This window comes from Thalassophryne amazonica, chromosome 1 (assembly GCF_902500255.1).
Source record: "Thalassophryne amazonica chromosome 1, fThaAma1.1, whole genome shotgun sequence".
Lineage (NCBI taxonomy): Eukaryota > Metazoa > Chordata > Actinopteri > Batrachoidiformes > Batrachoididae > Thalassophryne > Thalassophryne amazonica.
In genome coordinates this window covers 37,095,688-37,110,450 of record NC_047103.1, presented here as the reverse complement: position 1 = coordinate 37,110,450, position 14,763 = coordinate 37,095,688, and the positions used below count along the sequence as shown (strand labels likewise).

Sequence of the window (14,763 nt, the reverse complement as noted above, 5' to 3'; positions counted from 1 at the left end):
TTCCTTCCCACTGTCGCCAAGTGCTTGCTCATAGGGGGTCGTTTTGACCGTTGGGGTTTTTCTGTAATTATTGTATGGCTTTTGCCTTACAATATAAAGCGCCTTGGGGCGACTGTTTGTTGTGATTTGCGCTATAAATAAAATTGATTTGATTTAGTTTTACTGATGCTGAGGGTGACATTATTATCCTGGTACCATTCTGTCAGCATGTCCAGATCACCATAAATTTTTTGCTAAACTCTTCTCTAACCCATACGGACCAAAAATTTAATCAGAATTTGTACACCTCTTTCAGCTGGACAAAGAGGCAGTGTTAGTCCATAACCTCTGCCCTTTCTCTGTCAGTTGACACGTTGCTGTTGATTCCTGTTGTTTCTTCACAACATACGGTGCTTGTAAATGCAATTTTGCCCTATGTTTAGGTTGCTGAAGATGAAGATTTGGTCGACAGGGAATATGAAGATGATTTTGAGGTAAAATAAGATACTGTGGTGATACCTTATTATGCTAGTGTTTTAACATGCAGTATTTTTTTTATTTTATTTTGCATGCTTTAACTGATTCACTTTCCAAGAAAGCGGTGAGTATGTGGAGCGTGCACAAAGAACCTTTATGTTTAGAAATCAGTACATATTTTGATATTTATTTGTTTTGTATTTTGTTTGTTTTTTGTTTTAAGTTGTGAAATGTGTGCTTATTGCCCCATCAAAATTTTAAACAAAACATTGATTTAATAACCTGGATGGGTTTGTATTTTCAAAGGAATATGAAGAAGATTTTGAGGAGATGGATGAGAGTGCAAATGAAGATGAGGAAGAGAAAGAGTCATACCATCTTGAGGTGAAAGAAGAGAGGGAGGAGCTTACAGCACAAATGAAGGCTGAGCTCCAGGCTATTCAGATAGCCATGGAAGAGGAGAACAGAAGAGCTCAGATCAGAACAAGCACCAGGAGAGAAGAGGATGACAGCCCCAAACCATCACGAGGTACTTTTTCATTATACATAGTTATTGCAGGTGTATGTAGCCTCGGTTATTTCATGTGAAACGATGCAACCGTTTTACTTTGTGTGCACATGATCCAGTCAGATCTTAGAAGTGAAGCAGAGCAGGTCCTCATCAATACTTGTCTTGGAGACCGCTTAGGAAGGCCCGGAGGATGTGTGTGTTTTTCCATGTAGAACTTGAGTTGCATCAGGAAGGGCATCTGGTGAAAAATCTGTGCAAAATCCCAGTATGGATCTGTATTGGATCTACCAAGGTGACCATGAACAACCAGGGGCAGCTGAAAGACAAAAAAACATTTTATGTGGAAATAAAACTTTACTGCCCCAAGTGAAGGTTGGCAGACTGCTCATTACATGAAAATTTGTCCTTGTTTATTTAGTAAAGTAGCTAATAAATATATGCATTATTTTTGGCCTCAGTTCCTATAATTTTTCAACTGAGCTTCTTTTAGAGAGTGAATTTTCTTCTTTCCACAGATATGTTTGGATGTTTCTGTCAACCTGAGGGCAAAATGGAATGAGAAATTGATAGGAAGACTGGTATTAGCAGTTATACTGATGTCTGTTCAGGCTGTTGTGATGAAGATGGCACTAAGTCAAAAGGCAGTGCTATGAAGTTTCTAATTAAATCGTATTTCAGTCCTCATACATGGTTATAAATTTTGGGTCATGAATGTGAGTTATGGTTTGTTATTTGTCTCAGAGTCTGTTAACTTGCTCTTAGGTCAGGTTTCCAGATTGTTGATATTATAAATCACACGGTTACAAACTGCAGTTCCTTGCTGTCCTTGAACAATTATTTAAAAAAGTGCCCCACCCAGCATGTAGTCACAACCGCTTTGCCATTACTAAAGCGTCGTCAGCCACCTCACGACCTCAGCTACACCTTAAAAAACATCAGCAGGGAATCACTACAAATTGTCACGTCAATAAGAAACCTCACCTATATGTTACAATATCATTATAGCATGTCACTATGTGTAAAAGTGTTGACAGGATGTTGCCATGACTCAGCCATGTACTGCGCATCCCAGTAGAATGCACACCAAAAATGTATCAATGAGCGCACACTACATATTTTATCTTTATCTAGTCTTCAAAGTTGGCCGACCAAGCTCGCCTGTAACCTAAGATTTCTCTCTACACGACTGACGTAGAAGTAATCTATTCTTAACCTACATGATGTGGGTCAAAGTGACCAAAACCATTCTTTCTCCCTTCACACAAGCGTGACTGTTATAGACTGGCCACTCAGCCTAACATACCTCCCTGCCAGGTGTCAGTCAGTGCTGGACTCTTAGTGAACCTGCCTAAACCCTGCCTACTACTAGACACAAACACACACTTAAATTCCTCACACACATACATAAAAATGTCCAATAGGAGCCCAAGTTAGACACTGAACACAATACAGCAGGTGATGTTGCTACATTGTTAATCTGCTGGTACTTTGACCAAGCTCTAGATGAGTGGTGGAAAATGGATGGAGAATCATATATATGATGCTTCTTCTGTTCTTCTGTTTACAGATTCTGACAAGAGTGAAAACACAGGTTCACACAGTGGGAAACGTATCAACTTTGTGGCTGCAAAGCAGCGTGAAGTCAGCAAGAAAGTTGCCTCACAACAAAAGTAGTTTAAATTTTTTTGTTGTTGTTTTTTCCTCTGCTTTTCTCCCTTTATATAGCACCCCTTGGGCACATATAGCGGCGTTTTGGGATTACCTTTCACTGCTAGGCTGATGATACTCAGTTATACATACATGCCGATAACTGCTGGTAATCTCGTTCACATAAAATCCTTAGAAGATTGCCTTGCATCAGTGAGAAGTTGGATGCCTAGAAACTTTCTACTTTTAAACTCTGATAAGACTGAAATGATGGTTCTTGGTCCAGTGAGACATCGGCATCAATTTGACAAGTTAACGCTTAGCCTAGGCTTGTGTGTCATACATCACACTGACAAAGTGAGGAACCTTGGGGTAATTTTTGATCCTACATTGTCCTTTGACCTCCACATTAGAAATATTATGAGGACTGCTTTCTTCCACCTGCAAAATACAGTGAAGATTCATCCCATCCTGTCTATGGCTGATGCTGAGACCCTGATCCATGCGTTTATTTCTTCTAGACTGGACTACTGCAATGTTCTAATTTCTGGTTTACCGCAGTCCAGCATTAGGGCTCTCCAATTGGTTCAAAATGCTGCAGCCAGACTTTTGACAGGAAACAGAAAGTTTGACCACATTACACCCATTTTGGCATCCCTTCACTGGGTTCTTGTCCCAGTGAGATCAGATTTTAAGGTTCTGCTACTAGTCTATAAAATTGTTCATGGACTGGCACCTCCCTTCCTAGCTGACCTAATTAAACCTTACGTACCGGCCCGGGCTTTGCGTTCTCGGTGCAGGACTACTTTGTGTCCCTAGGGTGAATAACAAGTCTGCGTGACATAGAGCTTTTTCTTATCGTGCCCCTGTTCTGTGGAATGAAGGTTAGACCTTACTTGTGTGTAGCACCTTGAGGCAACTCTGTTGTGATTTGGTGCTATATAAATGAAAACAAATTGAAATTAAATTGAAATTGAAATTTTTATTTGTTTGTTTTTAAAACTATTAAAATAGAGAATGAAATCAAATCAATTTCAAATCAGTTTTATTTATATAGCGCCAAATCACAACAACAGTTGCCCCAAGGCGCTTTATATTGCAAGGCAAAAGCCATACAATAATTACAGAAAAACCCCAACGGTCAAATCAACCCCCTATGAGAATTATGAGAAATAATTAGTATGACTGTAAGGTAATGTATAGAAAACCTCTGTGGTGTCACTTAAAACATGATGTCATTTAGCACGGATTAGTGTATGCAAAAAGAATGTCAATAGACTCATACTCTTTATTTAAATCTTATTTTTTTTCCAACAACAGGAAACGCAGTATGGAGCTGCTTCGATTAATAGATCTGGATTTTTCACTGACGTTCTCTCTCCTTGATCTGCCACCTGTCAGTGAATATGACATGTACATCAGGAACTTTGGAAATACAAACACCAAACAGGTTTGTCTGTTATGTCTTATTCCTTTGCATGGATGAGTGTAATAATGAAGTTGTAGTTGATTGTGTGTTTTCACATAACAGTACTCGTATAAAGCAGCTCTCACACTTGGCCAAACTTGGAGCAGGGAAAGATCAGTTACTCGTACAGGTTTTGAACATGTTCAGTAGCTTGCGTGAGCTCCCAACCACCATGGGCCAACTTGCTCTTGGCCCTGGATGGCCTGTGGCAGGCCGAGTGCAACCCAGTGTAACTCTGGGCAAGCTTGCTCTTGGTGTGAAAATTAGATGCTGAGTTGTACTGGCAGACCAACTCCAGAAAAAAAGTGACTTTTACTGAGCAGTGTGTGCACTTAGAAAGACTCTGAGTCAGGGCAAACACAGCCAGGTGAGGGCTGATTGGGGAATCAGGTGTGCCAAGTTGTAACTCAGCCTGTATGGTGCAAAAAGCAGCAAAACCAGGCCATGTGTGAGAGCTGTTGAACTGCAATCCATATGGAAATAATGCAAGAAATTCCTCCTGGTTAGGCTTATGTTCAGTGCAATGAGGACAGTGCAGACAGAGACATCCAGACAGAGGAGGTAGAGGTGAATGACAAATGGACACAGCATCCTCCAGAGAGAAACGAAGGCTGTGGTGGTACAGAAACAAACACCAAGGTAACTGTGATGACTTCAGCGGGTACATAAAGATCCCAATAATGTTGTTTCCCATGCTTGACAGATCCAAACCTCTTTGTGGACGACAAAATGCAAAGTGAAATGAAATATGATTCACAGCGGCTGACAGCATTCCTGCGGTCAGCCTCACAGGTTGTCTCATTTCTTTGTCACACTTGCAGAGTTTCCAAGTATCTTTTTTTTTTTTGTCCTGACCCCTGTATGTTGTGTGTTGTTATTCAATTAAGGTTGTGGTTGTACTACTGGAAGAAGTTCAAGCTGAGAGAAACTTGCTTCGTAAGCCAAAGGCTCAAACAGACACGCTGTCATTTAGCGATGGAAGTTTACAGCTCAACGCCCAGTTGTCTTTTCTTCATGGTACATGTCATAGCAGGAAACTCAACCATATGGGGTGTACAGCCAGTCCCAATCCTGGGTAAATGAGGAGGGTTGCGTCAGGAAGGGTATCTGGTGTAAATTTGGCCAAACCAAACATGCAGATCACAAATTAAATTTCCATGCTGGATTGCTCGAGGCATGGGTTAAACAGCACCACCAATGCTGTTGTCCAGCTGGGTGTATGTGGAAATTCAGTTACTGTTGAGTGAAGAAGAGATGGAAAACATGTCCTGAGGCGGTGGGAGAGGAGGAAAGTTAGGAGTGTGGAAGTGAGAGCAGGACTTTGAATGTTGGTAGTATGAGTGATGAAGAGAGAGAGAGATGGCTGATATAATGTAGAGGAGAAAGGTACATACACGGTTTTACATGACACTAAATGGAAGAGAAGACCAGGAGCATTCTAGCTAGGTATCTTCAAATTGCTGTGTCATGGTGTGGATGGTAGGAGAAATGGTTTATGGGATGACTTTCAAGGTGAAGAAGCAGAAGAGAGTGAGAGCTGATCCAAGGATCAGATGGTGGAAGCTGAAGGAAGTGGAAATGAAATGCAGGGAGGAGGTGAGACAGGCTCTGGAGTAGTTGATTCTAGACAACAACTACAGATGTGAGGAAGACAGCTAGAAAGGTATTGGCTGTGCCATGTTGCGTTGTGTATTTGTGGATTTAGAGAAAGGATATGACAGGTTGTCAAGAGTTGTGGTATGAATAAATCTGGGGTCACAGAAAATTATGTGAGGGTGGTACAAGAACCGTGTGACAAAGGTGAGATGCACAGTACACCTATTCAAGGTGAGATTACATCAAGCATAGGCTCTGAGCTCTTTCTTGTTTGCAAAGGTGATGGACAGGTTGACAGATGAGATGAGACAGGAGTCTCCATGGACTATGATGTTTGCAGATGACATTGTGATCTGAGGTGAGAGTAGAGAGCAGGTTGAGATTCACCTGGAGAGGTGGAGATACGCTCTGGAACAAAGGGGAATGAAGGTCAGTAGAAGCAAGACCAAGTACATGTGTGTGAATGAAAGAGAGCCTGGTGGAATAGTGCAGTTGCAAGGAGTAAAGGTGGTAACGCTTTCAAGATCAAAGTTTGTTTTTTTTTATTGTCGTTCCAACCATGTAAAACATGAGAGAAGGAAATTGTGTGCTCAGGTCTTGGTGGCTGTAATGATAATTAATAATAAATACAATGAAGGCAGATGAGTTTAAATGCTTGGGGTAACTGTCCAAAGTAAAGGAGAGTGTGGTAGAGGTGAAGAAGAGAGTGCAGGCAGGGCAGGGTGGGTGGAGATCTGCGACAGAAGGATAACTGTAAGAGTGAAGGGGAAACTTTACAAGACTGTAGTGAGCCCAGCTGTGTTGACCGGCCTAGAGATAGTAGCACTAACAAAAAGCCAGGACGCAAAGCTGAAGATGTTGCGATTTTTATGCCACAGCAGCAGTCATACAGCAGTATGGTAGTTTGTTTGTTTGTTTGGTTTTTTTTTTTGTACATTTGTTTTGCAGTTGGGTACTTTTGTCAGAGCAGCATATGAACTTACAATGAGCCACAGTTGCATTGCTTACATAGATTTTGTTTTGTTTTGTTTATGCGCAGGTTATCACATCAGCCTGTTGCATTTCTCTCAGTTCCAAAAACAAACTATGTTGTCAGTCCACAAGCCATCTTCTACGACCAGCACTGTACCCTTTACAAATTCTACCATCATCTGCATCTGGAACATTTGGGAGCCTTCCAAACCCCAGAAGATTCTTGTCTATGAATCGCAGGTGACTTTTATTTTCAGATCCTTTTCAAGCTATAACAAAATTTGTTGTGACAAATGACAGTTACTATTGAAATTGACCTTCTGGCAAGCTTGGTATGAATCTTATCAGTAAACATCAATGGAAACAGTTACTTTGTCTCAAACAACTGCAGAAATGCTGACACAAGTGCATGTGATGTGTTTCAGGTGGAGTGTTGCTGCTTCAGCCCTGGAAAAGCCATGCTGGTGTTTGCAGGCACATCAGATGGCTGTCTGGTTTTGTGGGATCTCAGAGAATATGCTAGTAACCACTCCTGCTTGAAGCTTGCAGATGAAGAGTGGACTTTCAGGCAGCCTACTTTTTCCACTGGTATACCTCAAATGATGGTTATTTTTAAAGCCTAGTGTCCACATGTTCCCGTCAGTTTCTAGGTGGGTTCCAGATAGAAATGGGGAAGCAAACGGCACCTGAAGCCGCAAAAAGGGGCGTAGCTGAAGTTCGCAGTGACCTTCACACTGGTGACACCCATTCACGGGTTGTTTGTGTGTATTTCGCTGCCTGCTTGCTGTGCTGCCATGGTGAGCTTTCATAAAACAAATTTGGTACAGATCTGCATCAGTGTTTGGTACAAGTCTAATGCTGTCACCAGGGTTCCTGGGACACTGCAGATGGCCCAGTTAAGTTGGCGTGAGCTTGTCAATGACCCGATTGGGTTCCCAGTGATTTCTATTAGCGTCTAAATTTTGAGCAGTCCAAAATTTTGTTTCCAATTATCCAGATGATCCTGACACTCCAGATGGTGGGTAACACGCTCTAGGATGACATGTATGCTTCCATATGGATTGCAGCGGGGTTGGTGATTATCCTGTGAGATTGCCGATTTGCTATTTGTTTCAGGAAGCCAACCATAACCTAATGCGACACATGTGGACAGGGAGTTTAAAATGTATCTACTTCTTCTAGCCAAGTGAGGTACCACACCTGCAGAAGAGTTACAGCGGCTTTGTGGTCACTTCCTTTTCTGTGTGTGACTCAAAGCAGCGACTGTATTACCGCAAAAGTGTGTTGAGAGATGGTCATTCAACCTCAGAAGAGTTGATGCCTCAGAATTTACAACCCCAATTCCAGTGAAGTTGGGACGTTATGTGAAATGTAAATAAAAACAGAATACAGTATACAATTATAGACTTTTGAGATTGATTATGCAGACCTAGTCAGGATGGGGTTCCTGACCATGTCCGCATAATCACGGGTACACCGAAATCAAAAGTCTATAACTGCTTTATTATATGGTAAACAAGAAAATTGGGAGGTTGTCAAACATACTAAAACTGAAAAATCAATCTTAAGTTTCAACTCTTTATTATTACTGTCATACTGCACCAGCTGACATCCCATCAATAGACTGGAGATGCCTGTTAAGTCCGTGAAGAAGAGTCATCAGGCTTGTTTTCTTATAAAGTTCGCCATTTGCCTGTCTAGCTTCCGTGTAAAATCGACCGAGTACTCCGTCAAGCATCCATCTGTCATAAGTTTCAAAGTTGGGCACATGTCCCTTTTCAGTGACGTACTTTTGAAACAGGTTGGCTGCTGACTGTGTATTTCTGCGGGTGTTCTTTGCATCTTTTTCGTGTAAAATTCATTTTAAATCAGCGTCGCTAACAGACGCAAACCTGCCTTCTTCCATCTTGTCAACAAACTGACAGCCAAAGTAGGCATTGTATTGCATTATCTGATTGGTCGTTATCGATAGAAGGCGTCGCTTGATTAGCTAGTGCTATTCTGCATGTGAGGTGTACTTGTTTCGCACACGCGGTCTACTCTGCTCCACCAGCAGTCAACTCGGCATGTGGCACAGCTCAGAAAGTGGCAAATGGGCCAATCAGAAGTTGGCAAAATCCCATACCATATGATAATGATTTGCAAATCCTCTTCAACCTATATTCAATTGAATACACCACAAAGACAAGATATTTAATGTTCAAACTGATAGACTTTTTTGTTTTTGTGCAAATATTTTCTCATTTTGAAATGGATGCCTGCAACACCTTTCAAAAAAGCTGGGACAGTGGTATGTTTACCACTGTGTTTCAGAAAAGTTGGGACGGGGCAACAAAAGACTGGGAAAGTTGATGAATACTCAAAGAACACCTAATTGGAAACAGGTGAGCGTCATGATTGGGTATAAAAGGCGCCTCCCCAAAAAGCTCAGCCATTCACAAGCAAAGATGGAGCAAGAATCACCACTTTGTGAACAACTACATGAAAAAATAGTCCAACAGTTTAAGAGCAATGTTTCTCAACATTCAATTGCAAGGAATTTAGGGATTCCATCATCTACAGTCCATAATATAATCAGAAGATTCACAGAATCTGGAGAGCTTTCTACACGTAAGCAGCAAGGCTGAAAACCAACATTGAATGCCCGTGACCTTCGATCCCTCGGGCGGCACTGCATTAAAAACGACATCATTGTGTAAAGGATCTTACCGCGTGGGCTCAGTAACACTTCAGAAAACCATTTTCAGTTAACACAGTTTGTCGCTACATCTACAAGTTAAAACTCTACCATGCAAAGTGAAAGCCATACATCAACAACATCCAGAAATACTGCCACCTCTGGGCCCGAGCTCATTTGAAATTTACAGACGTAAAGTGGAAAAGTGTGCTGTGGTCTGATGAGTCCACATTTCAAATTGTTTTTGGAAATCATGGACGTTGCGTCCTCCGGACAAAAGAGGAAAAAGACCATCCAGATTGTTGCCAGCACAAAGTTCAAAAGCCAGCATCTGTGATGGTATGGGGGTGTGTTAGTGCCCATGGCATGGGCAACTTACACATCTGTGATGGCACCATCATTGCTGAAAGGTACATCCAGATTTTGGAGCAACACATGCTGCCATCCAAGCAATGTCTTTTACAGGAATGTCCCTGCTTATTTCAGCAAGACAATGCCAAGCCACATTCTGCATGTGTTACAACAGCATGGATTCGTAGTAAAAGAGTGCGGGTACTAGACTGGCCTGCCTGCAGTCCAGACCTGTCACCCATTGAAAATGTATGGCACATTATGATGTGCAAAATACGGAAACCCCGGACTGTTGAACAACTGAAGTCGTACATCAAGTAGGAATGGGAAAGAATTCCACCTACAAAGTTTCAACAGTTAGCGTCCTCAGTTCCCAAATGCTTATTGAGTGTTGTTAGAAGGAAAGGTGATGTAACACAGTGGTAAACATACCACTGTCCCAGCTTTTTTCAAACATGCTGCAGGCATCCATTTCAAAATGAGCAAATATTTGCACAAAAACAATAAATTTGATCAGTTTGAACATTAAATATCTTGTCTTTGTGGTGTGTTCAGTTGAATATAGGTTGAAGAACATTTGCAAATCATTGTATTCTGTTTTTATTTACATTTTACACAAAGTCCCAACTTCCCTGGAATTGGGGTTGTAACTCTTTTACATCATGTGCTCAGTTTTTCTATAAGCTTTTCCGTAAAATTGGAATGGAGATGAGTCATTACTTGTCCTTTCTCTCCTCTCTAAGCTGCAGTCATGGGTGCATCAGGCCATTTTTCATCGGTGACTTGCGTGGAAGTTGTTTCCTCCACTCCATCAGGCGGGCTGAGGCCAGAAGTCACTCTTTTAGCATCTGAAGAAGGTACGGTAGGAAAGAAATTAACATCAGTGTTAAGTCTATATTGGCACACAAACACATTCATAGAAAATTATTGTCTACATTTATAAAATGTGCACATTATTGCATTTACAAAAAGTTACATTTTCACTCATGTCTGTTGATTTGCAGGCATGATCACTTCAATCCTCATGAATCAGTCTTCATAATTTTTTATTTCCGATATTATACAAATAATGAATGTTTATGAGTTCAATGGTACAAATATTTCATGAGGTGAAGGTTGGAACATACCATTCAACGAGGCGAAGCTGAGTTGAATTTTTGTGTTCCACTGCTGCTAAAGTCCAACATGAACTTTAAATAAGAGTTGTGACGTGTAGTCCAGTGATACTTCCAAAAAAAAAGATTTTGTGTATTTCCTCAGTCCAGCGAAAAATCACGTTAGCTTTTCATCCGAACAGATCTTCATGCCTCCAGATGGCTTACAGCGGAGCGGATTTGTGTGTGTGTGTGTGTGTGTGTGTGTGTGTGTGTGTGTGTGTGTGTGTGTGTGTGTGTGTGTGTGTGTGTGTGTGTGTTAGAAGAACTAGCACCACCAATTAGCTCTTTCAAATTGCCGTTCATCAGCAGCTCAAACGCCGTCATGTTTGTTTTAAAGCTAAGCGCCGTCACACAAGCAGGACGGCGCTGGTGGTGGTGGAAGCGTGCTCTTCTTTTCTTCTTCTTTTTCTTTCGGCTGATCCCGTTCGGGATTGCCACAACAGAAGCGTGCAACGGTACCAAACATATGAAACCAAATTGCACTCTAAATGCAACAATGGGACGAATAATCCATGTCACTTGACATACAAAGCATCAATCAAATGACAAGGATCTACTCAGCCGTTATATAAAGAAAGATAAAGTGTCACTGATGAACTGTCTCTCACAATATGTACTGTATGTACATAGATATTGTACTTTGGGTCTTAGAAGAGGTATACTGTGTACCCTTTGAATTACAGCCATGCTTAGAGGTACCAAGTATTGTTTCCAAATACAGTGTCCGTGTGTTTGTATGTTAACAAATCAAAATTCTCATATGGACTAAACCAAGTGGAATGATTGAAGATCAACCAAGGACAAGGTGATTTTGAAGGAAAATCAGTTAAAATTCAAGGTCATACACCAACGTCAAAATTTTGGCCCAGTGCTTATATAGGTTATACTTAGAATGGCTATTTCAAGGAATTTGTTAAAGATAAACCTATGGTTTCTATGAAACCATCATATGAAGTTGTCATCTTTGTACCTATAAATGCAACCTTACTGAAGAAGAAGCTTGACCATTCTCCATGGGAACATTCATGCTATCTGGGAAGGTTTTTTTGAACAGCGAGTTCTAAAACTATAGTCAGATTTTTTTTTCTCTTTGTTTTACATGTTTCAGCATTGTTTATTGTACTTTATATATTTGATCTTTGTTATTGTTAGAATGGTCTAAGCAGTGAGTCACCCCACTGAGTCTGTCTGCTTGAGCTTGGTTTCTCAAAAAAGGCCTGGGGGAATTTTTCCTTACCACTGTTACCTATGTGCTTGCTCAGGGGGATTTGTAAGGGTAGATCTTACCCTTGTGAAGAACCTTGGGGTGACATGTTGTGATTTGGAGCTATATAAATAAACTGAATTGACTTTTTTAAATTACATGAACATTTGACTTTGGGTGACCTGTAAAGGTCAAGCTCAAGGGCATAAACTTTTGAACTCAACCAGTATGGATTAAACATGGTGGTAAGGTAGTATGATATTGAAGAATAAATTGGTTGAGTTTTTGACAGAGTGAATGAAAAATCAAGGCCACACAGAACCACATGTGGTTTGTGGCGTTGTGACTCGGTGGCATCACCGAGTCACAAAGAATTCATTTGCATGACTGTATCAAATGTGTAGGCACAGGTGGAGCAGTCTTTGAGTGTCCCTTCTTGTTCTGAGTACTATTCTCTTTCTCACTGCAGAGTCTTTAGGATTGTCCTTCCAGTTGGCTTCTCTTGATGAAAGTGGGATTTTAAATTTCTGGGTCAGTAACACATCACATTTCAGGCTTTGCTTCCTTAAACCAGAGTTTCGCTTGACTGTCGGGATTTACCTTGTGTGTCCTTCAGGTGGTGGTAGAACTCTCAAAAGCAAAGGAAGCAGACCATCAAACAAATCTGGGTAAGCTACCTTGTAGTGTTAATGACCCCCCCCCCCCCCCCCCCCAATCATGACTAGTCCTTGTCCTACATGTTCGTATGTACATTAATAGTGACTTCTGTCTCTCACACACAGGACTTACTCCTGGGGGTAAAGTAAAGTTGCTTCTCAGATCGTCCCTTCAGACTGCAGAAAGGTGAGATTGATGAAAAGAATAAAACAGAAGTTCCCAATAGGGTACTCCAGTCTTGTTTGAACCCTGCATGATATCGCGGGATTTGACCACTTATGGGGAGAGCCGCTCCTGTTGTGCAATATATACACAGCATAACTTCACATGGAAAAAAGGTGAACTGTTTTGTTTTCGGCTGCGATCACCGAAGCAGTTGCGAAAAGTGTTTTTTTCCGTTCTCAGTGGAGAAGGGAAGACGAGGCAAATGGAAGACGTCGTGTCAGTAAGTGTTAGCCTACACAGCTAACCAGAATAGCTGCGTTCTCTCACCTGCAAAACTGCCTCGACACGTTTGAGCTCCAGGTCATAAACAAACTGCAACACGTCTACTTTCCCACCGCATCTTCACTTTTTCTTTGTATTTTTACTTTGTTTGCATGTAATTTGCCCCAAAACTCAGAGAAAATGCTGTGGTTTTTTTTCCCCAGAAGTAGAGAAATTGCGTCATATTTTACCCCTTTAGTGTCTGCCCTCAAACGAGACTGCACTGCCCAATTCTGGCTCTCAGGGACCCAGTGAGTTAAATGGCTTTGGGCAGAGTATGGACAGATGAACAGTGTGCAGGTTAGGGGTCCCTAAATACTGAAAATAAGAACCGCGGTCAGCGGTTCTTATTTTCAGTATTTAGGGACCCCTAACCTTAAATGTTGATGTGTGTGACAAATTTGCAGTCCCGTTCTTGTTTTGAACTGGAAATGTTGTAACCTTCGCACTCTGGTCACTCTTTGCTGTCTCGTCCTGTCAGAATGTCTCCACGAGATGTGATCAAAACTGGGCCATTACAGGCTCTTAACATCAAATTCCTTCCTGCCGACTCCAATCATTTCTTTATTGGAACTAATATGGTGAGTGTATTTTTGATCGGTCAGAAAATTTAAACCATTTGAAAATGTTTGGAGGCGTATGCAGCAGCCATGTGCTGTCCTTCCTGTCACAGAGTCTGGTAAGTCATGGAACCAGTCATGGTGTGAAGGCAGTGCCAAAGTTCTACAGGTCTGATCAGGTTGGAATCACACCTGTTGAAGTCACCATAATCAACTTTTCTCCCTTCAGCCAACACTTATTTCTGGTAAGAGCACAACTCACAAGCATTTTTTTTTTTTTTTTTTTTTTGCATGATACTAAAATTTGAGAAACATTTATTTATTCCACTACTCCTCCAAGGTGCTTGGGCCAATTTCCACCATACTTGCTGTGTGCATGTAGGTTGACCCCAAAATTACCACAAAGAGCTTTGTTTTGGTCACGGTCATTCTGGCCAGAGGTCAAAATGATGTGGGGGGTTTTTTCTGTTTATCCCCCTTCTCCTCCCATATCCTTTGTCTGATTTCCACCTAACTTCTTGTGTGGTTGACAGTCAGCCCTAGAATTGCTCTTAAAAGGTTTGATTTGGCAAAGGTCAAGATGTAAGTCCCTTTGGCTGCTCCCTTGTTTGCACTTGGGGTCGCCACAGCAAATCCAAGGTGGATCTGCATGTTGAATTGGCACAAGTTTTACGCCGGATGCCCTTCCTGACGCAACTCCACATTACATGGAGAAATGTGGCAGGGGTGGGATTTGAACCTGGAACCTTCTGAACTGAAACCAAGCGCATTAACCACTTGGCCACCACCCCTGCGGCAAAGGTCAAGATAATTGAGGTTAAAAGTCAAAATTATAATTTAACCCCCCATGTCTACCAAGCTTGGCACACATTTGTAAGTGTGATCTGGGATTGCATAGTGGTCACGACGTCAGATTCCCCAAAGGTCAATCATTGTGAACAAGGTCATTGAAGTCAAAGCTCAAAATGTAAGTTTTTCACTGATTTGCATGAACTTGGCACATACATGAAGGTTAGTTCTA

At 41.5% G+C, this 14,763-nt stretch overlaps 1 protein-coding gene across 1 annotated transcript in view; it reads left to right on the top strand.

Annotated features, from left to right (window-relative positions):
• The window catches only part of wdr60 (WD repeat domain 60), a 28,535-nt gene that overhangs the window by 12,569 nt on the left and 1,203 nt on the right, over positions 1-14,763 (top strand). Inside the window, exons 6-20 of the mRNA XM_034168168.1 lie at positions 423-473; positions 763-985; positions 2,535-2,637; positions 3,935-4,064; positions 4,590-4,701; positions 4,786-4,874; positions 4,970-5,099; positions 6,718-6,890; positions 7,076-7,238; positions 10,422-10,535; positions 12,509-12,570; positions 12,656-12,707; positions 12,822-12,882; positions 13,664-13,763; positions 13,856-13,987. Coding sequence (XP_034024059.1) covers positions 423-473; positions 763-985; positions 2,535-2,637; positions 3,935-4,064; positions 4,590-4,701; positions 4,786-4,874; positions 4,970-5,099; positions 6,718-6,890; positions 7,076-7,238; positions 10,422-10,535; positions 12,509-12,570; positions 12,656-12,707; positions 12,822-12,882; positions 13,664-13,763; positions 13,856-13,987 — 1,695 coding nt within the window. The remainder of the gene's footprint in view (positions 1-422; positions 474-762; positions 986-2,534; positions 2,638-3,934; positions 4,065-4,589; positions 4,702-4,785; positions 4,875-4,969; positions 5,100-6,717; positions 6,891-7,075; positions 7,239-10,421; positions 10,536-12,508; positions 12,571-12,655; positions 12,708-12,821; positions 12,883-13,663; positions 13,764-13,855; positions 13,988-14,763) is intronic.